Source organism: Mytilus galloprovincialis, chromosome 9 (genome assembly GCF_965363235.1).
Source record: "Mytilus galloprovincialis chromosome 9, xbMytGall1.hap1.1, whole genome shotgun sequence".
In the NCBI taxonomy this organism is placed as follows: Eukaryota; Metazoa; Mollusca; class Bivalvia; order Mytilida; family Mytilidae; genus Mytilus; species Mytilus galloprovincialis.
The window spans coordinates 76709802-76737489 of NC_134846.1; the positions used below are offsets into that span (position 1 = coordinate 76709802).

Here is a 27688-nt window from a genome sequence, read left to right on the forward strand (position 1 = left end):
ATACGATCAGACATTGGTACGTATATAGATATAAGATGATGTGGTATGAGTGCCAATGAGACAACTCTCCATCCAAGTTACAATTTGTAAAAGTTAACCATTATAGGTCAAAGCAAGGTCTTCAACACGGAGCCTTGGCTCACACTGAACAGCAAGCTATATAAAGAGTCCCAAAAATTACTAGTGTAAAATCTTAAAAACGGGAAAACTAACGGTATAATCTATATAAAAAACGAGAAACGAGAAACACGTATGAACCACTTCAACAAACGACAACTACTGATCATCAGATTCCTTACTTTGGCCAGATACAAACAAATGCAACGGGTTTAAACGTTTTAATAAACCTGTATCCTTATCTGAAACAATAGTGTAACATCACAACATAGACATGATAGAGGCACACTATAAAATATCAATTGAAATGGCTTTACTCAATCAAACGACATATCAACACTAGTTAACATACAATGAACGAATAAATTTGACATTTGATACAATGTAAATACAAAGTCAATAAAATAAGGGATGATAAATAAAGGAAGCAGTAGTCTACTGCTGTGAGATGTTAAACAATTAAAAAAAAAAACATTAACCCTGAATAAAAAGCCGCCATATATAATTATATGCACAGGTAAATGAAAATGATTGTGTGGCAAGGCATACAGTATAATCGAGAATGGAAATATATTTTTGTTCATAGTACGAAGAAGTTAAACTTTATTGTAATACCAAACTCTTATCAAAGCTGATATATAGACGAGATATAACCTTGAATAAGTAAACATTAAATAACAAAAAAGCATTACAAATAGTATCAACAGGTTAAATTAATATATACGTGTACGTATATACATGTATAAGCATGGTATGCAGACTTTTGGTAAACTCACTCAAATGTCAGGAACATGATAGTTGTTTTCGATTCGTTTGATGTGCTTTGGATTTTGAATTTTTTATAAGAGTTCAATATTTTTGCCATTTTCTTTTCACTTGCTGTAAAAAAAACCTGTAAATTGTTATCCATTTGATTGATGTTTTTGAGCGTTTGATTTTGCCATTTATTAAGAGACTATCCGTTATTTGTTTTCATTAGCGTCAAGTATATTTTTTTTAAGTAACGCTTTATTGATATCGTGCACCCGAATAGCTTTCCTGTATTTACCTTCAGCAGGAACGCTCAACCCCGGATATTGCAATGATGTAGACAACATAAACATGCGAAAAGCTCTATGACCAAAAGAAACATAAAAAGTCAAATGAATATAACAAGAGGAATACCATATGTCATTTTACTAAAACAGAACTTGTATATGTAATAATAAGTGATAAGATTTTTGGCAATACCGATTTGTCATGTCTTGTTATAGAAGTAAGGAATAACCCATATGAATAATGTTTCAAAGACGAAATGAAATGTTTATTAGAAAAAAAAGCATTGATTCGGTAAGGGAATCAATTACGAGTTTATATACTTGCTATCGAAAATGACAAAATAAATATGATAAGTATTACAATAAAATTGAGAATGGAAATGGGGAATGTGCCAAAGAGACACCAACCCGACCATAGAAAAAAACAACAGCAGAAGGTCACCAACAGGTCTTCAATGTAGCGAGAAATTCCCGCACCAGGTGGCGTCCTTCAGCTGGCCCCTAAACAAATATATACTAGTTCAGTGATAATGAACGCCATACTAATTTCCAAATTGTACACAAGAAACTAAAATTAAAATAATACAAGACTAACAAAGGCCAGAGGCTCCTGACTTGGGACAGGCGCAAAAATGCGGCGGGGTTAAACATGTTTATGAGATCTTAACCCTCCCCCTATACCTCCAGCCAATGTAGAAAAGTAAACGCATAACAATACGCACATTAAAATTCAGTTCAAGAGAAGTCCGAGTCTGATGTCAGAAGATGTAACCAAAGAAAATAAACAAAATGACAATAATACATAAATAACAACAGACTACTAGCAGTTAACTGACATGCCAGCTCCAGACTTCATTTAAACTGACTGAAAGATTATGATTTCATCATATGAACATCAGGCACAATCCTTCCCGTTAGGGGTTTAGTATCATACCATCATAACATATATGAGAAGAACATAACCCGTGTCATGCCAACAACTGGTTGTTGTATATATATAAGAATATATATATATTGTATATATATAAGAATATATATATATATATTGTATATATATATATTGTATATATATAAGAATATAAGTAAATATATAAGAATTAAAATATGTCATGATCAATTATTAGTCACCATTACAAATATAATACTGCAAAGAAATGCGTAACAATAAAAATTAAAAATAATTGTTCTTCCTCCCACTATAAATGTGGCTGTCAATATCTGTTTTCATTGTTTTTAAATTTGTTCTATTATATCATTTTATTGCCATTACTGTCAAATGAAATCAACGCGTTTATCTAAATACCTATTATTTACAACTACTGTAATTAAAGTTTGTATTTCTCTTTCTTAAATTTCTTTATAAGTTAACTTCATTTCTATTATACTTCAGGTGCGGCCATTCCAGGTACAGGCATTAATGTAGTGAAGGCAATATTTAATATAGTCTCTGGGCTAAATGCTGGACCCGTACGACTGTCACTCAGCAATTTAAGTCAGGAACTAAAAGAACAGTTAAAGGAAAAACTTAATGCCACTGGAATATTTAAATAATATGGGGAATAAATGCCAAAAACATATGGATATTATGAAGTCTATTAGATTCTATAGAACTATCGATAGAAAAGAATAATGACATACAGCATTGATATAAATAGAACTGCAACAAATAAGTTATCTTTACCTTGGTATGATTGTTTTTTGTACCGGACATTTTATTTACGGTCATTACAATGTTGGGTGTAAATTTTTATTACAAAAAATACTGGCAGCACAAAAAAAAAATAAACGCATATGATGAACTTTTAACAATCAAATAAGCATATGTAATAAAAAAATAATAGCTTCATGTCTATTCTTGAGTTTTGAATTACTATGTTCCTGTTAGTATACACACAATACATGGAACATGAATCACAGGATAGAAGATTTATTGACCAACATTTGTTTGCTGCTGACCACCTTATTGTTAAAACATTCATATAACAGTACAGAATGTATCTTGTTGGGGTTTTGCAAATCTCCTTTTGATACGACCAAATATTTGAAAGGTAGCATTTCTGAATCGCCTGTTTTGCAGTGGATATACAATCGGGTTGGCAAATGAATTCAGAACTCCGAAAAAAGCAGATATCTCAGAAATGTGTATCATGAGTTCGTTTAGTTTTGTTGTTGATGCTTGATAAACTAAACTTATGGCAAACGGTGTCCAGCAGAACATAAATATTACCAAAATAACTGCCATAAATTTTGCTGCTCTAAGTTCATGTCGGAATTTCATCAAACGAGAGTTTAAAACTAGATTTGATTCAATCGACACAATCTGGCGTCTTTTAGTGACAGCAGCTTTGCACATCATTACGTACATCGCACACATTGAAAATAATATGACGAAGTACTGCACTGGAATGAAAATGGTATATTCTCGAGGTGGCATGCATCCGGTATTATTTTCAGTCATTTCGAATTGTTTTGTTACTACTGGCCACATTGTTAAAAGTGCGCAATATACCCAAGTTCCAAAAACAAATGCAACTGTTTTCTTTCTTGTGACAGTTGTATATTTTCCATGGTAACAAACACACAATAGTCTTTCGAACGCTGTCAGTAATACCGCGAATAAAGATGCAAATGATACGAAAACCATCGACGAAAATCGAAATATACATACACCTGGTAAATCTCTCAAATAACCAACGAGATTAAAAATGGCCTGCCAGATTAAGATGATGCCCACCAAAATATCCGCAGACGATAAATTTAACATTAAAATATTTCCAGGTACACTTACGTTGATGTATTTCCATAGTATGTGAAGAACTATTCCATTTGCCAAAATAATGGGTATTCCACAAATAAGTTGTATTATTCCTCTGTCTTTCTCGTTCATTGTCTTCCACTAGAATTAAAACTCTTAGTTTTCAAACAGTCATAATATTTTGTTGTGATTCAATTCAACCTTTTTGAATTATCACAAATTTGCAATCATGACTGACCGACTAGACGCTTTATAAAGTGTAGCTTAAATGGTGACTTAAACTGTACGAATACAAATTGTGGATAAATTAAACAATGCAAAATAAGGACAGGAGCCAACGTTTTCTATAAGTAAATAACAAAATTGTTTTATGACTATTTCTGGTTAAAGTTGTTTGCAGAAACCATATCTTTTGTTTTAAATAACACTATATACAATAGAATAATGGCGTTATGTTTAACCGTTTTATTACAATTTTAAGAACTGTCCATCTGTCAATGTATAAAATATGTTAATATTAAATCTAATGCTGCACAGAAAACAACTATTCATCCAGTTTGAGAATGCTGCATATATACCTGTGAATTGAAAAACAAATAGGGGAAATATTTTCAATTAGACAAACCCAATACAAGTGTGAAATTCTCAACTGTGTCTACACCGAAACAAATGTTTGAAATCAATAGTTTTTCATTTTCGATACCAGTTTTACAGCTGCAGGCGTGTATTGCACAATGTTTTATTTATCTAAATAAACTCATAATAGATACCAGGATTTAAATTTTGTTTTTAAGGCACACGCGCGTTTCATCTACAAAAGACGCCCGAATCAAAAAAGTAAAAAAGGCAAAATAAGGTACGACGTTGAAGAGCATTAAGGACCAAAATTCCTAAATGTTTTGCCAAATACATCTAAGGTAATCTATTCCTGAGGTAGAAAGCCTTAGTATTTCAAAAATTCAAAGTTTTGTAAACAGTTAACTTATTAATATGACCATCAGCACAGAAGGGCTGACTACTGGGCTGAAATCGGGCTGATGATGGGCAATAAACACTTCACCAACAGTGGCATCGACCCAGTGGTTGTAAATAAATTCATCATAGATACCAGGATTTAAATTTTGTTTTTACGCCAAACGCGCATTTCGTCTACAAAAGACTCATCAGTGACGCTCGAATCAAAAAAGTAAAAAAGGCCAAATAAAGTACGAAGTTGAAGAGCACTGAGGACCAAAATTCCTCTAAGGTAATCTATTCCTGAGGTAGAAAAGCCTTAGTATTTCAAAAATTCAAAGTTTTGTAAACAGTTAATTTATAAATATTACCATCAGCACAGAAGTGCTGACTACTGGGTTGGTGATACCCTCGGGGAATAAACATTCCACCAGCAGTGGTATCGTCCTAGTGGTTGTAAATAAACTCATCATAGATACCAGGATTTAAATTTTGTTTTACGCCACACGCGCGTTCCGTCTACAAAAGACTCATCCGTGACGCTCGAATCAAAAAAGTAAAAAAGATCAAATAAAGTATGAGGTTGAAGAGCATTGAGGACAAAAATTCCTAAAAGTGTTGCCAAATACATCTAAGGTAATCTATTCCTGAGGTAGAAAAGCATTAGTATTTCAAAATTTCAAAGTTTTATAAAGAATTAATTTATAAATATGACCATATCAATGATAATTCTTGTCAGCACAGAAGTGCTGACTACTTGGCTGATGATACCTTCGGGGAATAGAAAATCCACCGTGCTACCTAAAAGTAACTGGAGATTTGATAGGTTATTACAAAAGGACAGTTTTCCAGATGTTATAATTGACAAATGCATTACTTGAAGTAAAGGAAGATATCATGCAGTTGAGTACAGACGCACAAATGTGAATCCATCATTTTGAAAAAGAGAGGGAGATAGGGGGACTATCAAAAAGCCTACATTTACTTTGAATGTAGCTTCATGCGGGAGGACGGGAAACACAACTTAATGTAACTATCATTACCACTATTGTTTGCTGACTTAGTGTCCCGTTTCATTATATTTCAATTTCTAGCCCTATAATACATCAAACGTACCAACCTGACATTGCTGCTGCTTTTGTCATGTTCCAAGCATTAACGTTTTGGAAATAGTCAGGAATATGGTAGTTGTTATCAAATAGTTCGTTTCTATGTATGTTGGTGTTGCATTTCAGTATTCCTGTTGTTTCTTTGTTTTTCTTCTTATAATTGGTGTGTTTCCCTCGGTTTTAGTTTGTAACCCGGATTTGTTTTCTTTCGATCGATATATGACTCTTAAATAGTGGTATTCTACTGTTGCCTTTATGTGTCATAGGCAGTTTTAGTTAATTACCGGCATATAATTAATGGTTATGAAAATAATGAGCTGTTGTATGACTGAAATAAAAATGTATAAGACATTTATAAGATTTTAATGATATGTTATCCAAAAAGCAAACTATTCAAAGCATTTAGAATTAGATCTACAAAAGTACAAAAGCAGGTAAAAAAATACCAACACGGTCGAAGCCGGCTTGAGCCTTCATACATCTCTACGTTTTTTCACACACAAAGCCATCAATATAGGTTCATCGATTCCCGCAGTACTACATTTGAGAACAATATTCTGCACGAACTCAATCAAAACAATGTACGAACAAAGACTCCAAACATTCTATTACTGTGCAAAAGTGCCCAGGAGTGAACAATCAAAAAGCTCTGATCAAGTATCATTCTGGGCTTCAGACACTCTCTTCATGTATTCCTCGTATGACGGTGGCTCAGAACCATTACTAGGAGATGCCACAGACCCTTCACTTGTTGTTACCAATTCATCCTGCCATCTATGTGTTATTCGAACAATGTCGAACGTATCAGGAGAGTCAGGTAAACATTGATCTGCTATGACAACCTCGTATGGTGGTGGGTCTTCATTTGTCGGTAATCGTCTAAAAAATATTGAACATCATTAAAAGTGATGCATTTCAATGAGTGGTTTGCTGTTTTCTTGTAAACCGTAGTCGTTTGCTTTAATTGGTGTTCCAATTGCGTTAATGTTTCATTGATGATATTATCAAAACTTAAACATATTACATCTTCCGTCATTTCGTGTAATTACAGGAAGGATTCGTGTTTATTTTTGTTTACTGTAATTTCAATTTGACTGTTATTAAATTTAAGCACGCAATTATATACGATGGTAAGGATTTGATTCTTGTGTCTTCCTATAATTGGTCAATGGCGCCCATTTGTTTCTCAGATATCAGATAGAGTCTTGTAATATTGCCTTTTATATATAAAAAAGACACCAGAGGGACAGTCAAACTCATAGAGCGAAAATAAACCGACAACGCCATGGCTTATAACAATACTTGCCCATTTTGATTGTTCTCTTCATTTACTGAAACACTACACATTGTTGCTGTCGTGCTACTACACTGAAACAGAATTTTCAAACTAATAACGGAAATTAAAGAGTAGTGCTGGAAGCAAATGAATTTCCAACTTCAATACATTTGAATCGTTTACAGAATATATATATATATATAAGAATATGTGGTATGAGTGCCAATGAGACATTTCTCCATCCAAGTCACAATTTGTAAAAGGTAAACAATTATAGAAGTATGTTTATCAAACCTGAATACAAAATTATCATGTTTAATTAGTTTTCAAAGGTACCAGTATTATAATCTAAAACGCCAGACGCGCTTTTCGTCTACGTAAGACTCATTAGTGACGCTCGAATCAAAATAGCTATAAAAGCCAAAAAAGTACAAAGTTGAAGAGCATTGAGGACCCAAAATTCCAAAACAGTTTATAGTATAGTCACTAAGTTACCTCTAACATGGATACAAAAAGTACTGTCAAAATCTTTCTTGCTGAATTTTACTTATTAAAATCATCAAATAGCAAAATCTAAAGCTCAAACACATAAAACGAATGGTTTGTTTTTGTTGTACTTCAGTGGTACTGTTGTTCCTGTGTTTTCCTCTTTTAGTTGATATGTTTTCCTCGGTTTTGGTTTGTATTAACCCGGATTTATTTTCTCTTGATCGATTTATGACTTTTGAACACTGGTATACTACTGTCATTTATTATTTAACAACTGTCAAATTCCTGACTTGGTATAGGCATTTTTGTATGTAGAAAATGGTGATTTAAACCTGGTTTATAGCTAGCTACACCTCTCATCTGAATGACAGTCTAAAAAAAACATTATATTGACAATGGTGAAAAAAAAACCAGAAATAATAGGTAAAAATGTCAAAAATAGGGGTAAATTCATGAATCTTACCTCAGTTATTTGTCTAGAAGAGTACAGGGTAGGTTGACAGTCCCTTATCAGTATTCTCTCTCTCGTCCTAGTCTCTACAAAATGAAATTGATTGAATGTCCCTCTAGCTAAAAGTAAGGCTCCTACAACGATCAGAACAGGACCAACATATCTTTCTGTATTACCCTCTGTATGTCTCTCTAAATTCTGGAAAGTAACCGAGGTTACAATGACGCCAAACACCAGTAAGGCAAGTCCAGAAATTATGTAACATAATGCGTTACCAATTAAGAGAAGACAGGGGTTCTCGTACTGAATGTATCTAGCCGTGGCTGGTATATTCCTCCAAGTAATTACAGTCTGTGTCTGTGTACTTGTATGCATACCTAGCAAAGAAAGAAAAAAACGTAATTTTACCTTGAAAAAGTCATATCTAAAATACGACATCTATTTTTTTATTTACTTTCTTTGATCAAGCTTCTATGTGATTGCGGGGAAACAAACGAGTCGACTACATATAACAAAATCATTGTAAAATTTGTCAGAGCAATTGATAAAGACAAAGGTCATGTATTTGTGTTTCTCTTGTCATGACAACATGCCCGTTTCCCTTCCTCGTTTATGAGAAAAATGCTAAAAAATCAGATAAGCATGAGTCAAATGAACATAACATGAATAGTGTATCCGAATAGAAGGCTCTTCAGAAGATCTTTAAAAAAACATGATGTACCAATAGTAAACGGGGTTTTAACTCTTTCAAAGTGCCCGAGGTTGTGGATGCTTTATCCTCTTTTAGCAAAAACATGTTGTTTTTTATGATATTTTAACAAAGCTAAACTACACTTCCCTCTACACTAATGTATCGCCGGATGCCGAATATAACAGTATGTTTACTTGCAATGAGCAACACAACGTTTAACACTAGTGGATCAGGATCTGCTTACGAGGGTATTACCAGCTCAGTAGTCAGCACTTCGGTGTTGACATGAATATCAATTACATGTATATGGTCATTTTTTATAAATTTCCTGTTTACAAAACTTTGAATTTTCTTATAGCAGGAGTAGATTACCTTAGCCGTATTTGGCACAACTTTTTGGAATTTTGGATCCTCAATGCTCTTCAACTTTGTACTTGTTTGGCTTTTAAACTGTTTTGATATGAGCGTCAATCATGAGACTTATGTAGACGAAACGCGCGTCTGGTTTATTAAATTTTAATCCTGGTACCTTTGATAACTATTTTACCCTACCGGAGTACATGTTTTCATCCTCAGTTTTTTGGGGGCGTGGTCCCAAACAAGTTTCCTGTGTAGCACTTTGTTCACCTGTTATTTTTTCTCTCTCTTAGTGGCCATAATGTTGTCTCGTTCTTCTGATATTTTTTGTATTGTCCCCTTGTTATCTAAGTCGCTTTTTGAAGCAAATACTTTACGTAAACAGAAAATTCTCTTATTTTATTTGGTCTCATCTCATTTAAATATTTTAAATAATTTGAGAAGGCATTTGGCATTAGGCGTATTAAAAAATTGTTTAAGTGCACCGGTAAATCTAAAAAAAATGGTCGTCTGTCTAATGATTGGTCAATTGTGGTATTGTGTTGATTTGAATTAGATGGATTTAGTATTGTCAGCACACAACACTCTTTATAAAGGAAGTGTGTTACTCAGAACAAACATCAATATTAACAGTTCTTATTATAGATTTTATAAACTGTATTGTGATGATTAGTTTTACAAAAGGCAGAACAGCCATGATTAATATAGTTAGAAGTTTGGACAGAATGTGTGCATAATAACTTACCTATTGCATACAGACTCTCCAAATGGTGTCAGCATTGGGCAATTTACGAGGTTCCATTTCCATCAAAATTTTAAACCGCCTGGATCCATTTAATGATTAGGAGCAAGCTATACCAGCAGCAATGTTGTATTGATCGTGTGATTTAGGTCGGTCAATAATCAACAAAATGTCTCTGTAAGACTGAAAACCGCTAAGTTTAAAACGAGGAAGATATAGAAATAGAGAAAATAATATATGTTCAGAAGTGTGTTGGTTGCTTTTCTCAAATGTCGGTGTTTTTATATTTTATTAACTAATTATTAAGTTATAAGCCGTAGTATAGCTAAGGAACAGTGGTAGTAATTGTGAACATATAGAATAATAAAGCTGTATTTAAAATCGACATAGATACCAGGATTGAAATTTTGTATTGGCGCCAGACGCGCGTTTTGTATGCGATGATTGTAGCGGTAAACGAAACGACCTACCAGTAAGCATGTGGGTGAAACTATGGCTCCAGATAATAAGAATGAATAAAAGTAATATATACGTAGTAGGAAGCGGCTAGGAGTAGTAGTATAAAGCTTACAAAGGTAGTAACATATAGCAGGTGCTGATACTATAAGATTGTAATGGTGTGGTCAATGTCATCTTGAAAAGTAGAGAACAAACTGAGTATTTCCAGAAATTTTATGGAAAGTATTTGTAACATAAAAGAGAAAAATGGACAAGCATCAACTTAACAGAAATAAAATCAACGCATTCCATTCGTGTCTTAATGTCCCGAGTCGAGAAACTGTCCAACTGAACATGAAACTGACCATGAATGCAACCGAGACACATCGTTACAAATGTGTCTAGTTAAAATAAATTTCTCTCATACATATTGTTATGCTTTTTTATTTACTAGTTTATAAGTTATACATATATGATCTCTTCGTCCAATAGTTCATTTCTTTAAATTTCCAGAAAGCCTGAATACCCCGTCAGATAATAAAGAATTGTCTACCAGCTGCAATATAATATAATTATTAGCATTGTGATATAGCTTACAAATATGTGAAATCGCATATCTTAATGAAAAATCAAATTGAAAACTAGCAGATTTTATGAAATTATAAAACTGTTATTGCAAAAAATATAAGAATAACATATTCAAATGTTGGCGTATGGCAAGGATATACTTCCAGTGCCTTCCAGATTTGCTTAAATAATTCAATAAACTTTTTTCTAATCGTGATATGAGCAAGTCTTGAGAGATGTTGGGTTCACGACTATGAAAAAGAAACCAAACACCTTCACAAAGACCAAAATACATCTACATCTGTAGACACGTGGTTTCCGGTACAATATGTCAAGATCAACAGTACGTTATTGCTTGGAATTTATAAGAATTTGCTTGCAAGCAATTATAATAAAACCAGCCAATCAACATTGTGCTCTTTGATTCTACAAATGTAAGTATAATAACAAGTAAAATAACAAGCATACCAAACTCCTATGGTAATCCAATACGGAAAGTCCGTGATCAATATGGCAAAATCAAAAGATCCTGAAAACACACTAAACGAATGGATAACAACTGTCATAATTATTCCCGACTTGAAAGAGGCATTTTCTTATGTAGGAAATGTTGGATTAAACCTGGTTTCATAGCTAGCCAAACCTCTCACTTGTATATAACAGTCACATAAAACTCAATAATTGACAACGATGTATAAACAAAACAAACAGCCATAATAGGTAAAAATGTAAAAAAATTGGGGTACAGCAGTCAACACTGTGTTATAATCTTAATCACTATAAAAACAATCAAATATGTAACAAAGAAACACAAAAAGGCATATAGATAAAGCACATTAGCAAAAATGAAAGGCAAGAATACAAAAAGTACCATAGCACAATAACACAATGACGGGATATATAAGTGCAGAGCCTGGTCAAATGGATATCACTGAAAATAGACTTCAATTGTACATGTTTTGCATTTGTGATTTCGGGACCTATTATAGCTGTCTTTGCGGTATAGGCTTTGTTCATTGTTGTTCATCACCTATAGCTGTTGATTTCTGTGTCATTTGGTCTCTTGTGAGAATTATCTCATTGGCAATCATACCACATCTTTTTTTATATAAAAATTTGTTTATGTGTTATATATTTGTTTTTCTTTCATTTTTTGTACATAAATTAGGCCGTTAGTTTTCTCGTTTGAATTGTTTTGCAATGTTATTTCGGGGCCTTTTATAGCTGACTATTCGGTATGGGCTTTGTTCATTGTTGAGGCCGTACGGTGACCTATAGGCCTAGTTGTTAATTTCTGTGTCATTTGGTCTCTTGTGGATAGTTGTCTCATTGACAATCATACCACATCTTCTTTCCTCCCCCTTTTTCTTATTGTAAAAGAATATTCATAAACACAAATAAAAGAATACTAGAACACGTTATTAAGATGATAAACAATGTCAGTTCCACGAATCTTTACTTGAGGACTATCGTTGATATGGAATATTTATCAACAAGGTTTTGGCACCTTCCGATGAACTTTTTTTTAGAAAAGGACTAGACGTTTTTTGAAATACTCCTGGTTCATCAATTAACTTTCTACTCAGACACTGGTAGCAGCTGCAAGCTCTTGAATACCGAATAAGTTGGGAAATGTATATCACATATGCAGGTGAAGTTGGTTTATTGCTGCTAAGCTGGGGGTAATTGATAATTTCAAAATTAAAATCGTCTCGTTTGTTGTAGATTCTGGTACTGAGATGACCACGTATGCCAAATTCGAGGTATAAGTATAAAAATGAGGCGAAGGAAGTCGTGTCTGTTGTTTCTATGATTTCTAATTCTGGGGATATATATAGATATCTAAATGTGAAATTAAATGATATAGCTTCTACGATCTTCTTGTTTTTGACAAGCGTCTGAATGAACTCCGACTCAGTAAACTCAATAAACTCAGTGACCATCAAAGACCGAGCAAACGAAGCCCTTATAAGACCAAAACTAGAATTCTGCTGCACTGTCTGGGACCCTTACACAACAGAGAACATTAACTCCATTGAAAAAGTCCTAAGACGACACGTGCAGCGAGATAAGAGGGTTGTAAAGGGTTATTTCCGTGCAACGTGATCGCCGTTTTTTATTTGACGTAACTATAACGTGTTTTTACTTTTTTATTTGACGTTCAGTCGTGCAAGACAGGTGCCTAGTTCACCGTGACGTGTTCTGCTTATTTAATTTTACGTGCATCGTGATTTTCAAATGCTAATTTTGCGCGCTCGGTATTTTTCAAATAAAGTTCAAACACTTGACATGGATCGTCAAGAAATACTTTTTTAAAAGCCGTAAACCAATTATATCATAAATGTGTCTACTAAATCGGGAATATCAAGTAAAACAGAGAGTTAATTTATACAAGAAGACAGTGACTCAGTCACAAAAGGTTCACATCAAAGTATATATTTTTGTGCAACGTTCATGACAGTCAGAAAAGATTTCACGATTAAAAATGTTCCATAGAATTACAAACAACAAAATTGCCATACCACATACTGACATACCAACTACAGCAAATCAAACACAAGGTCTAGCCACGAACAAACATACCGACAAATTCGAAAGAGCAAAAACATTTTCAAATTTTCAATTTTCTACCAAACTATAAAAGACTGGAACAAATTACCTGAAATATACACTGACAGAGGCGGATTTAGGGGGGGCAGGGGGCCCGGGCCCCCCCTTTTTGGGAAAAAATTTTGTTGCTCATATAGGGAATCACTTAAGCGTGACTGGAGCGGGCCTCCTCTTAGATCAGTCAGTGGGCCCCCACTTATTAAAATTTCTGGATCCGCCACTGACTGAATACCTACATGTTTAATATGTATCTTGTTTATATCTTATACCAAAAATTGAAAATAAAAATTGAAAAATATTACTTAGTACCTGAGACTACTATGTGTTATAGTAGTCTCAGTTAGTACATATGTATCTGTATATATAAAAATTGAAAAATTATTATGAAATTAAAAAAACAATATTGTTAAACCAGGCATGCGAAGAAGAAGAATGCGAAGAAGAAGAATGCAAAAAAGAAGAAGAAGTTTTTAAGATTTTTAAAAGAATCCTCAAATGGGTTTCATCCCTAAGTCATCCGTAAACTGATACAGATACGAGTGAAGTTCAGTTAAAGCAGTGGCGGATCCAGAACTTTTGATAAGGAGGGGCCCGCTGACTGACCTAAGGGGCCCACTCCAGTCATGCTTCAGTGATTCCCTATATAATCAACCAAATTTTTCCCATGAAAGGGGGGCCCGGGCCCTCCAAGCCCCCCCCCCCCTGGATCCGCTATGTAAAGCCTGGGGCTTATTTGTAAAATAAAGACATAGTTTAATTTTTCAATTCGGAATTTGATTAGCATATTCAAACGGAAACGGTCAAACTACGAACCCAGTAAATACTCGAGTGCGCCGACCGTTAGCTGTTGGCCTCTTGTTTTTGCCCCACGGACTGAAATCTCGTATTGAACGTGATCTGACGTGGATGTAAACCAATGGCGAAAACAACACATGAGGCCGATAAGGGGTCTCAAAGCAGTAAAGTGTTTCGGGCGTTGGATGGCTAGATATTCAAGAATATGTGTGTGTACAATGGGGCTTATTTTGTCCCTTCTTGCATTGCTCCCCAGGTAACGAAATGTCATTATTTACAAGGTTCAAAGTGAAACTTGTTTAGATGGTGCAAATGTGTTTTGAATCTGATGTATCAACAAAAATGCAATCTGGTATATGCCATATTCGTTCTTATATAAACCATGTAAAGCCCAACGCACAGTGTGTTTCTCTTTTGAAAATACATGAATAGCTAGTTATTTTCCAATTAATGATAATAAATTAAACCCTACCTCATACAAGATACCTTGTTATAGTTTTATCTGTTTATGCTCAAAACGAATGTGTTGAGGGTGCATGTACATGTATGTACAGTGGGTCTTATTGGGGTCTTAGCGTGACGCGGGATTGCCAATTTTTTGTAAGCATGACACGTGAAAGTCAAATTATTGTGCAGTGAAATCAGGAAACGATGTCAAGCGTGAAAGTCAAATTATTGTGCTGTGAAAAAAGGAAATGATGTCAAGCAGGACACTAGTCGGAGATTACTCTGACATCAAATGGCTGTTTTGCCAGACAAGCTGGGGTCGTGGGATGTCAGAGCTCGTCCCATATTAAAAAGTGAATATTTGCCCGTCCAGAATAATCTCAGACGTCCAGAATAATTTCAGACTACTAGCGGGACACGGGAAATTACAAAAAAATTAGAATTGCTTACATACATAGTATAAGTGGGATACAGGAATCTGACAAAACAGTAAGCGGGATCTGGGATCAGAACCGCCAATGAGACCCCCTGTACACTGGACACTGGTACGCCTACATGTACCTTTGCCACATACAGTCAATTTAGGTAATCTACAAGTCAAGGAACTGCCTTGCCTTGTACCCACCAACATTGGCCAGGTCAAATTAAAGACTTAAAAATTGGTATACACCTTTAGATTTTATCCCTATTTGTCCTACATGACTAGTCATCACTTTAGGGTAAAGTGTCCTGCCTTCTAAATTGGACCAGTACTGTTACCTTGTAAATAACAAAAAAATGTTCTGGTCTGAATATAGTAAAACCTGTGTAAACCGGTCAGCTACGGGACTATGAAAAAAGGCCAGTTTGGACAGTGAGCCAGTTTATTCAGGTTTTCGTTTTGATAGGAAGTAACTGACTTGTGACGTCCGATATTTTGCATGTAAAAGTTCTCTCTGATTGTAAATCATATCTGATAAATTAAAATGCTTTCACTTCGTTTTTCATTGTTTGCATTTGCATCATAATACTCGCGTTGTTTGGATTCTGAGTCGAGGGTTTTGATTTACTCCCATCAGAGACATATAATATTATATATCTGCTTCCATGATCGTTAATTTGAAACGTTGAAATGGCCAGAATATTATCAAACGTAATTTCATCACTATCCAAACATTGTCGTACAGTGTACAATACACATTGATTGTTGTCATCGGAGTGTTTTTCATTATCAGGGTCATTGGTTTAGGTGTTCACAACAGGACCCAGGATTTTGAAATCATACGATTTAAATAAGTTTATCCAAGTTACAACGTAAGTTTAATCTGAGATATATTCGGTGTGTCTTTTCGTTTAATTGGCGCGTTTATAATGTTTTAATAAATAATACAGCTCACTGCTGTACGATTGTAAGTTCACATTTAAACACCTGACTAATTGATTATCCTGAAAAGCCATATTGTATAAACAAATATAATTTGATTGCATATCGATCATTGAACTTAATCAGACAAACCGGTTTTGACAGGTAATAATTAATGTAATTAAGAGTATTAGGACTGTATAATAAGACCGGAATTCGGAATACACAGGGTCCGGTTTACAAAGGGTATTTTAACAAAGACTGAAGGGAAAAAGTTGGGACTTTAATTTTCGACCGGAATGGACAGGACTCCGGTTTATTCAGGGTCCGGTTTACTCAGGTTTGACTGTATATACATTGTTAATCTATTAAACTTGCAGCTGAATGTTTAAGTAGACATCTATCATCATCAATCTGTCTAGAAAATCAACCATCTAATTACTTTACTGTTTGTGCTATTTATTAACTGTGCATTGCATAAAACATTGCCTGTTGTACTTGGATTCTATATAACTGCAGTTTTGGTTGATTTTATTTAAGTTAACCCTATATGTGTGACTCCTGTCAGGGAGCTATTTTTCTTTGTCCTATTATTTTTAAATTAAATCCATATGTACATAACACACAAGTTCCGGGAAGTTTTACACTCCTACCTAGGAGTCTACTCCCGTTTTCGGAAGAAGAAGAAGAAGGATAAGATTTGGCCCTATTACATGTACTTGAACCAGAAAAAAAGCCCCAGAATGATTCACTCCAGTCATACCTATTTGGTTAGATCTTCAATTTGAGAAAACATTTATAAGTTTCAGGAAACTTAATCAATGTCAGAAACAAATCTTAATTCATGGATTTTTTTTTTTTTTACAGATTTTATTGATGCATGTAACAGACTATCCCCCAATTTTATTTATTCCTACTGATGTTTGGTCTATCAGATGAATCATTGCAGTGTGTCTGAACGAATGTCCAACAGTCATGTAATGAATTAAGTCTGATCATGAGATGTACTATAATGGTCTAAATTAATTATACATTATGAAGCTGTGAAACAGATATGAAACAATGTGAACTTTGGCATTTGTTATTTATGTCTAACATTGTCTAACTCATCCTATATCGATAAATCAATACATGCTTTCTTTCCATTTTTCTATGTACAGTTTGAGGCAAGCTACTTTAACATCACCAGCAAAACCTCCTCGCCGATTTTTCCCAGCTGGATCAGCGGTTATAGACTTTCCTTATGGAAACATGAATCCCATAGTGGACCTCCTACAGAAAGAAGAGATACTATTTGTAATGTATTATGCTCCGTGGTGTGCACAGTCTGTTAGTGTTAGAGAAGAATATCAAAAGGCAGCAAAATATTTGATTGATAAGGTATGTTGTATATATGTACCATTTTTTTTTATGTTATATACTAATCATTATGATTTATAGCCAAAACTCAGCAATACTAATAAAAGTTTTTGTAAAAAAAAAACAACAAAGAAATATTTCAAAGGACAAAGAAACACAATGCAGAACAATACCATCTTTGTTTAATATTCTTTGTTAAATGCAACACTTAATAGAAAACAAACTCAAACATTTAGTAATTTAGTAATGCCTTATGAAATGCAAATCAGTTTTAATTTCTAAATAAATACAACATCTCTTATTATTTTTCCTGTATGAACAAACAATGAAGTTTACATTTGACACATGTACAATGTAGCATAAAACTATTAGTTGATGTTTAAAAATAGTTATATATTTTTTAAGGTAAAGTTTGTTGGTGTGAACTGTTGGTGGCCAGAAGGAAGCTGTCGGAACACTTATAAATTTCTCAAGTATCCCGAATTATATGTTTATCATACCAATCTAGATGGCTTTAAATTTAATGGTAGTTAAATTTATTTTTAACCTTTACAAAAAGGTGTTCCTACATTCATACACAGAAATTTTAATTTTAACCTTAACTGAAAAGTGTATCTACATGTACATTTATACATAGAAAGGTTATGGTATAATCACAGAAATGTTAATTTTGATCTTTTATAATTTTCATGTCATATATTATCAAAATGATCGTTGATTGAAATTAATTAAAACAACAGTAGTACCCTTTAAGATGTTGGAATAAAATCAACATATTCCTACAAGACATTAGACAAATGTTAGAACAACATATTTTTTGTTGAGGCTGTTAATCACATTTAAATATAAATTAGTTGATCTCAAACCAAAATAATTAGAGCATTAAACTAGAAAACAAAATATGAATAATAACACCAATTTATTTCATATGTTTCAGGTATTCCTACAGCAGATGAACTTGTTAGATTTGTAGAAGATATTTTATATCCAATCACCTTACTACATTCTGTCGAGAGTATTAATAATTTTTCAGCTTTACATGATGTAAGTGATGTAAAACGCCAAAGAAAGGGTTACAAGACAATATAAGTATATTTTAGTTAATTTATTTTGTACTTTTATAACTCTTGAGTTTTGATAGAAGCTGCAGTTTTAAGACATGACTAAAAAATAATTGGTATACATTTTTGAGAAAACAAACAAACAAAGGGAAAGACATATCAAGTGAGTGTCTGAATTAAGATTATTACTTGAATAAACATCATTTCTATGGTAAAACTTTTGTACATTGTTATATAATTCAAGTATATTCACACACTGATTTAATGTCTCAATGCAGGAGTGGATCTGATGGGCAGGTGGGATGATACCAGAGAGCAGTCCTTATAATAACAAGGAAATTGCAAACCCAGACATGGGGGACTAGTTTCAAGTTAATTTGAGTTGTCTTCCTTTAACCTGAAAATATACTACAATGTATAATGTTATTTGTGTATAATATAATATTCATAAAGACAGGTGTTGTGTATAATGTTAATGTAGTGACTGTAGCTTTTACTAATTTAACAGAAGATGACTTCTTGTGTAAACCAATTTGAATGCATTGAGGTAGGTGTTGAGAAAAAGTTGAAAACATACAGTTGTTTATACTTTTCATTTGCTTTTAGTAGCTTTCCATGTCAGTTTACAGAGGTGTGTGTCTTATAATTGCATCAGGTGAGACAGTTGTCTTTCTTTTTGTTATTTTTTTCACGTGTTAATTTGTTATTCCTGTTTCTATTTTCAGAATGTTGTGATAGGTAATTTTGATCTGTCAACCCCAACACCACCTGGATACAAAACCTATTATATATCAGCTATGAAGATGATTGAGTGGAGTAAGTACTTAGGCCAACTAAAATTAATTAGTAGATTTTCATCCAAAGTTTTAAAAAAAATGGGGCGGGTGGGAGGATTTTATTTTTTAAATTTTATTCAATTTGAAACCTTCTTGTGGCGTGAACTTCATATATATGCAAGTGTTATAATTACAAAATTTAGCTTATACCATGTAAATGTTTAAACATGTATAAAGAATCGTACATAATTCTTGAATAAACATCTCTGATTTGCAACGCGGACTGTTCTACATGCAATTTCTACTTTAGAAACATATTTTCAGCAAACAGTAAAACCATGGAGAAATTCTCTATTCATTTGACTACCAACTCCAAATTTATTTTGCTCTCTAAGCGATGGTTTGTAGTCCCCATAAACTTATGCAAATGCAATGGTGTGCGGCACAAGTATTATGAATGAAATGAACACTCAAACAAGTGTTGCCAGGAATAGTAAAGTTGGCGCTTTTAAGATTCTCAAGTTATGCAAGAAGTGACGCATATATAATTACATTATAAATGGTATTTTGTGTTTTTAAACAAAAACAATAGCCATAGGTAAATCTAAGGGTTTTCTAGTACACAATGTGTGTTTGCCGACTTTTTGAACTCTTTTTTTTCTATCAATTTGTTCCACGATTCTTGCACTTTGGAAATCATTCACAGCCCAAATTTGCTTACACAAAGTCAATGTATTATTAAATAAATCCACAATTTTCTGATGAAAGAAATTTCCAATTTGTGACATACCGCGATTTGCGTTGGACACAGCGTATTTAATACTCGTAACCCGAATATTTCATGCCCTTCTGGTAATCTTTCTATATTCTCCGTAGATGATACTGTCATCATTGAGCAGCAGATTTTGTCAACATAATCGTTTTAAAGTACTCGAAACAAGAAATATGAAAACCGAAATTTTATAAACAGGAAGTTCGAATGAAACGAAATTATTGACGGTTACCGGTAACGGAAATGAACAAAATCCGGAAATCGTAAATTTTGCAAAATAAAAAAAATCGGGGCGGGACGATTTCAGAGGGGCGGGCGGGGATGAAAATCTATCAATTAATTTTAATTGGCCTTAATAACTAGAATATTTTATAATGGTTAGTCTAAATGACAACCTGTATTGGTTAAGTAAGAAATAATTGTTTGTGGTCACAATAACTTTAACTAAGTATAAATATTTATTATTAAATTAACTTTTATATATATGTCAAATGAGGTTTTTGACCCGGAAATATTATAGAGCATACGGGCAAGGGTCCTATTGCTGCTTAATTGTCTTTATCGAGGTTCAATAAGAATTGGGGGTATACATTTCACAACATCAATGCAGGTTTTAAAATATAAATGATATCCTTTTTGACAAAAATTGTCTTCTGTACTTGTCTTTAAACATTCAGATAGCCTTAGACAATTTGTTTATAATACTTCTTTTTAATTTCAGATCATCTTCAACCAGTAAAATTTAGTGTAGTCAATAAACCTTTATTGTCACAGCTATTGGGAATGAACGATACAAAACAGTTTGTTATACTCAATTTAAATGGTTCATTTGTAAGTATTGTGTACACTAGAAAATTATATATAGTTGCAGTTCTGTAAACAAAGTGTTCATTCTCCAAGTGCCCTTTTATGTAACTTTTTTTGGTCAGATTACTAATGAGTATTCTATCTGCTATGCCTAATTGTTCTTAATTATCTTGATTATAGATAAAAAAAAGTTAAATAGCAAAAGTAAAGTGAAGCCTAAATTTTGACAACTAGATATAAGAAGATGTGGTATGAGTGCCAAGAGACAACTCTCCATCCAAGTCACAATTAGTAAAAGATAAAAACATTATAGGTCTTAGTACAATCTTCACACCTAACAGCAAGCTATAAAGGGCCCCCAAAATGACTAGTGTAAAACCATTCAAGCGGGAAAACCAACAAATGTTATTAATATTCTATAAAATATTATTTTTGTTTGTCTCATTGACATAGTCAACATCTCTAAAGAAATTATTGATTATTGTGATTTTATGTCATATCAGATATTATTCAGGAAAATATTTTTTTTTTAACAGATTTACCCAACACAAAATAATTTTACTTCTGACAGTATTGTCAAGTGGATTAATGAACACAGGTATGAGGTGAGAATGTAATATATGTTTTACTTGGTTATGTATTTTTTTTTTGTTATTCTTATAAAAATTATGTTTTATTGTTACTTTTATATAATGTTCAGATAAATTGCTTAGATATTTGAGTCTGAGGGGACTTGTATGACATCAGAGATAAATAATTTGTTAATTGTGTTACCTCTTATTTTGTGTATGGAGTCACAACTCACCTGGCCCAAAAGGATTCTTTGCTTCTTTGTTGATTGTGACAATCAGTTATCTTCGGTTTCAAAACACAACCATTAATTAGCTGCCACATTTTAATTACAACACTGACAGAATGAAATGTTTTCTTGACATTATACGATATGTATGAGTAAAAAATGAATAAATCGTTCACAGAAAACTAAGTTTATGATGTATGCTGCATGCATTGGTTCAAGGATTGGATTAACGTTATTTCTCACCAGTCACTCATTTCCTTCATCTTTAAGTTGCAGAATGTATGTCTGCTCCAGTAAGATAATATTCATATAGGATTTGAATGTTTAGATACATCCTTTTTTTATTGCTGTACATTTATATACTGTTTTCTTGTTTGTATATATGTAAAAGTGTAAAAACTGTTTAGATTTTTAAAAATTTTACTTGCTTATAAATTGCAGAACTTAGTGAAATGGATATCAGTACCAGGACACAAGAGTCTACAGTTATCTACACTATTAAACCGGGGACCAGTTTTATTGGTCTTTGCTCCAGTGAATAGGCTGCATACAGTGGACTTCTATTATCTCATAGTGAGTTATTAAAGATTTGACTAAAGATTTTACAAGTTTTCAGCCAAAAATGTTAAACCATCACTTAACCAAGTATTTTTTTCATGAGAACATGATTCATTACATGTTCATTAAAATAAAAATATATTACAAACAAAATATGTTGATGAACTTCCTGATATAAGGTTCAAACAGAGGATCAAAAGTTATCACTGTTGAAAATGATGTGACCAAAAAAGTTGAATTCTTTAAAAAAAAGATTATGTTTTTTTGCCTTTTGATACATATAATAACTGTACATTAATGCTGGTGAATATTTCATGTTTATATTTCTTCATCAGATATCACTTTTTTGGTACAGATTGCGTGCAATGCAATCAAAACCTTATGGAGCTGACTTGATATCTAAATCTTCCAAGCCTTATCACTACCTTTTTGATACACAAAATATAGTGCATTGATCATAACATTCTAGATCCTATCCATTAACATTTTCAGAAATTTAACGTTGTAATATATGCTCAGATATTCTACGCACAAAATAATGTTACACTTGTCAAGATAATAACATAACTTTTGCAGGGTGCATGAATCTAATAACCTTTTCTAAGAATATAAATGATGTCATTATTTAAGTCATCTTTAAAAAAATTGAAGTTATATTCCTTTGTCTAGAATTGATATTAAATCAACAACAACCAATGCAATATTTAATTTTCCTTCCCACTGATAAATTGAAGCAATCTTTACCAATCAGTGCTTACAAGCACTTTGATTGAGATAATTTATTCATACAGTAATTGCTGAATTTGTTGGTTCTTCTATTTGATGAGAATGCTCCAATTAAATTGATATATACAGTACCATTCAAACGGATCGATTCGATACTTTTTTTTTCTGATTTCCGTGTGTTTCGGAGCCACACTGAGTACCACGGATTTCACTCCCAAATTCCTCCAAAGATTCTCTCCCAACACCACGTGGCTGGTAATTGGTTTATTGCCCATCGGATGTACTAAAAATTAACAATGTGTGACAACATAATCGGATTAGCCAGATAATTTACCTATGTACATTTAGTCGATCTTGATTGTACAGGTGTGCTTTAAAATCACGGGGTATTAAAATTTTAACAAACGTTTTCCTTCCTTTGACAAATAAAGATGTGAAATTATCAATTAGAATAAGATAATTATTATCTTATACGTTTTTGTCCCATGCCATTATCTATGAAATAATTTTACAAACAAAAAAAATATCGTGTGCTGGTAGAGATCAAAGTAGGATAAGGGCAATTAATTCCTCAGTGTAGGGAGTGAGCTCGCTATCACAATAAACCTATACGCGATTTTGGGAGAGATTACTCCTAAATTCCTCCTAACATTTTGGGAGGAATATCTGAGTTTTTCGGAGTGACTCCTGACATTTTCCTTGGTGTAGGGCGTGGGAGAGCTGGTCCACTTGAATGGTACTGTAAATTTAAGCTTCAGAACCAGCTAATTTTTTATGTTAATTCTTAAAAAATGTTGTTAACATAACAAAAAAGCATATTAAAAACAATAGTTTTTGTAAATGTTCAATGTCTAATGATAATGTTATTGCTTTTTCAGTTGAGAGAATTAGTATTACAGTATAGGAACTGTCATAACAGAACATTTATCATTTTATTAGAGGGTTTACTGAGACGTAAGAGAGAACATGCCATGAATTCATTGGTGCTACCAAAAGACTGCCTTCCTCCTCTTGTTAACAACCTGTCATGTTGTGTATCGTTACACCGCCAAAAACATATTTGTGAACTTTGTAAACGCACATTTGATTATAAAGTCAAAGACAGTTGTCAATTTTCTCCTTCGGAAGAAGACATTCCCAAAAGAGGATTTGAAAATTATAGAACGCCATCGTGTTTGGACTCTTATCAACATTATAATGTGAATGAGTATCGGACGTTGAAATGTAAACAATGTGATACTTTATCTAGTCATTCCTGTACCATCAGACGTAGTTCTGATCGTTATGTAAATAACCTTGTCAATAATTTTTCAAGGTCAAAATGTAAAAGACTGTCTTTTCAAAAATCAGTGAATCTGGATTCTGAGCAGAAGATCCACAGTTCTGACATTGACCAGGATCTAGTGAATAAGGAATTTACAGGTTTTAAATGTCGCAGTAATAAAACAGTGAATGTTGTGTTATTAGATAAAAACAAGCATCAGGCATTTTTAGACAGACTAGGTACATATGTACCAAAGGAGAGTAATATTTCAGTATCTGTGATCATTGATAAACAAGTAAGTAGGATTTAAGTTTCCCATTCTACTGTTACTATGGAATTATTTATTTTTTGTAGGTATCAATTATTGTGGATTGAGGAAAATTTGCATTTCCGTGGATTCATGGTTTCAACAATCTCTGCATATAAAGTGAATAGAAAATTTGTGATTAGCTGACAAATGAATTCTTGGTTCACTTGTACCCACGAAAATTGGTATCCAATGAATAATAATGAATCCACAGTATGTCCAATGAACAATTATTAATAACAAGTTAATCAAATTTGATTGATATGCTTGCAAACTTTGTACATGTATGATGCATGTTCACAAATTGTAATACAGATTGACATATAAAGACTGAATATGCATAAATTTCAGTCTACATATATACAGTATAATAAGATTTGATTGGATAATTGATGCAATATGGTCTTGAAAAGTAAACCCCACTTTTTTATGTGGACTTTTATGTGATAATTTATAAATAAGATTTAACAGTGTTAGTTCAGTTTCAGGTTAAAGCTTTTAATTTCACAATTCAAAGTGAATGGAAATACAATGTATGATAGTAAAAATAGTGAATGGTGTCCCATCATTCCCATAGACATGTATTCTAGGTTGTATGACATTTCCTTGTATTTCAAATTCTCTTTTGAATCAAAGTGTGTTTTTTTTTATAGAATGAAGTCCAGCATTTTCTTAGGCAGCCATTTACGAAGCTTAATATTGGTAAGGCTTTTATATCATGTATATGGTTTGATGTCATTTTCAATATCTATGATTTGAATTATGGATATCAAGAACTAAACAATATCTTCCACTTATTGAATATGAAAACAGTGCTTGATTAATCAGATTTTTCATACATATATACAGATTTAAATACATTATACACGAAAAAATATGTTATATTTTATGACAATGATAAAAAGAAACTACATGTTTAAAAATTTGTAACATTCAGTGAATTGCTAGAAAGTAAAACCAAATTACGTCAAATTCTTCATGGAAATATTTGCCATTTGAAAATGAAAATTAAACAAAGGTTGTTCCTTGTGTCATTGGTTTGCATATTAAGATCAGAGTTAATTTAGACATGCTTAGGGGAAAATTCAGGTAATTTTTAACAAAATTTTTGTCTATTTTATTTCAGCCAATTTTGTAATTAATTTTACCAGAGGTGACCTTCCTCATCACTTTAGGTCAGAGGTTACCAGTGGGTCATGTGTGAGTGAGGTGTGTGTGTCTGATGCTACATCAACAACATTCAATAGTATTGTTATGGATGAAGATAAAGTAAGTCCTATGGCTGTAAATTATAAGATATATTTAGGATTGGTTGATGGTCATCATTGCTACATGTATTGGCCTAATGTTCAGTTGCTGATATCTAATGTTATTCTGACCACTTTTCTGATTACCTTTGTCCTTTTTTGACAATGTCCACATACATAGTACATTGTGTGTTTAGCTAAGACTTCCTGCAGTTTTCAAGGCATAGTGAGTGTTTTTGATGTATTGCTTGCAAGGGACATCATCAATTAATTGTCTTGGATAATTGTAAATTTCATAACTAACATCAGGGCATCCAATTTGTCATTCACACAAAACCATTTCAAGCGACACTGTAATATATTTTGCACTAAATCTAATGTTTGCTGATATACATGTATGGGCATCATCTTGTATAGTGTAATTGCAACCATCTTGAATCTAATTAGATAATTAATACATTTTGTCTTAATACCTAAAGTGCAAATGATGACTAAGCTTTTGACACCTCTTATGCGAGTGTTTCAGACACAATGAATAGAAAAAGCTTAAATAAGTTGTTGATGCATGGGTATTAACAAAGTGAGACAGGTGAACACACTGTAAATATTTTATTTGAATTAAGCTGTTCGCGTGGAAAAGTCTGAGTGTCCTGGAATCATTTTACCAGTTTCAAATAAAATTGCATCTCATAATTTGAAAAACCAGATTTCAAATGATACCTGCTTTAATAAGATTGTAAAGTCTTATGATAAAAACAAAAACAGAAAGAACTCAGTATGTCTGCTACATCATTTGGACAGGACAAAGAAGATTTAAGGTATAAGTTGTGCCACTTAATTGTGGATCGGACGATATATAAATTCAGTTTGATTTGTAGTGTCAGTTATGATGAAGACAGTTGCTCTACATACAATGTTTTGTTATTATAGGATGTGATGATGCTTGTTTATTCTCCATGGTGTGGATTTTGTGCCAGTTTTGCTCATATTTACCTGAGTCTAGCAAGATATTTTAAAGCAGCCAAAAACATTATATTTTCAAGGTAATAATTAAATTTATTTAAGGAATGACTGTAATATTTTTTCTGTCTATGAAGAAATAACATTAAAAATGTGGTGCACACTGAATAACACACGTAGCGGGTTATTTAACAGTGTGCACCACATTTTTTATGTTATCTTGAAAAGACTGACAAAATATTACAGTTATTTCTTATATTTTAATTCAAAATTCCATTTAAACCGGCGTAAATCATGAAAAAATGTTGATGACGTTATGGTCACATGACAAAATTGTGTCTATGATATGATAAACAAAACGACGTCAGCCAATCAGAAGATGCATTACATTCAAAATAAATTATATATACATGTAGACAAAAACGTTATCCGTTAAATGATATTCTGTAAGTTTTTGTTGCCTTACATTTCAATTCACTGGTTGTTGTGGATTATGTTTAAAAATCATACGAATGAATAAAAAAAAAAATAGGTATTTAAAGTAAATGATATGTTGTGGTTTTGAGCATTTTGGATAAGAAGAAATCGACCTTTTTGTTACAGCAGATTTTATTTACATGGCATAGTGAACCCTGGATTTGTTGAAAATAAGTAATTTGAAGTACATTTCTATGGCCTGCTTATGATAGTAGGTAATATTGTTTTACAGTATGTGGGTTGGTTTGACGTTGTATTCACATCAACTTGATACTTATTACACATGTTTATTATGAACTTGATTTCCTTATGTAGTTTTGACCCAGAAGTTTTGACCCAGAGTTCATGGTTCACAAAAATGAAAATATAATGCCAGCAATGCAGTGTCTGCCAGTAAA

At 32.8% G+C, this 27688-nt stretch overlaps 2 protein-coding genes across 2 annotated transcripts in view; one reads left to right on the plus strand and one right to left on the minus strand.

Annotated features, from left to right (window-relative positions):
* Window positions 1-6319: 6319 nt before the first annotated feature.
* Window positions 6320-10113, minus strand: LOC143047051 (uncharacterized). The gene is made up of 4 exons (XM_076220035.1): window positions 9982-10113; window positions 8201-8565; window positions 7279-7340; window positions 6320-6851 (listed from the first exon to the last, which is right to left on the minus strand). Exons 2-4 carry the CDS (start codon window positions 8561-8563, stop codon window positions 6626-6628), a joined length of 651 nt encoding a protein of 216 aa, XP_076076150.1. The 5' UTR covers window positions 8564-8565; window positions 9982-10113; the 3' UTR covers window positions 6320-6625.
* Window positions 10114-14477: 4364 nt separating this feature from the next.
* Window positions 14478-27688, plus strand: part of LOC143045989 (thioredoxin domain-containing protein 11-like) — a 39968-nt gene continuing 26757 nt past the window's right edge. The window contains exons 1-12 of the mRNA XM_076218898.1: window positions 14478-14644; window positions 17338-17557; window positions 17942-18062; window positions 18474-18580; window positions 19323-19413; window positions 20867-20976; window positions 21489-21557; window positions 22193-22324; window positions 23914-24594; window positions 25260-25308; window positions 25733-25875; window positions 26784-26896. Of these exons, the coding sequence (XP_076075013.1) occupies window positions 14526-14644; window positions 17338-17557; window positions 17942-18062; window positions 18474-18580; window positions 19323-19413; window positions 20867-20976; window positions 21489-21557; window positions 22193-22324; window positions 23914-24594; window positions 25260-25308; window positions 25733-25875; window positions 26784-26896 (1955 nt within the window). The 5' untranslated portion in view covers window positions 14478-14525. The remainder of the gene's footprint in view (window positions 14645-17337; window positions 17558-17941; window positions 18063-18473; window positions 18581-19322; window positions 19414-20866; window positions 20977-21488; window positions 21558-22192; window positions 22325-23913; window positions 24595-25259; window positions 25309-25732; window positions 25876-26783; window positions 26897-27688) is intronic.

What these genes read in the sequence shown, in the direction of transcription:
- LOC143047051 (XM_076220035.1), bottom strand. Translation starts at nt 8,563, where the DNA reads ATGCATACAAGTACACAGACACAGACTGTAATTACTTGGAGGAATATA. An exon ending in CTTCTAGACAAATAACTGAG is followed by an intron (nt 7,341 to 8,200) that starts GTAAGATTCATG and finishes ATTCTGTTTCAG; the next exon opens with TGTAGTAGCACGACAGCAAC. An exon ending in GAAGAGAACAATCAAAATGG is followed by an intron (nt 6,852 to 7,278) that starts GCAAGTATTGTT and finishes AATATTTTTTAG; the next exon opens with ACGATTACCGACAAATGAAG.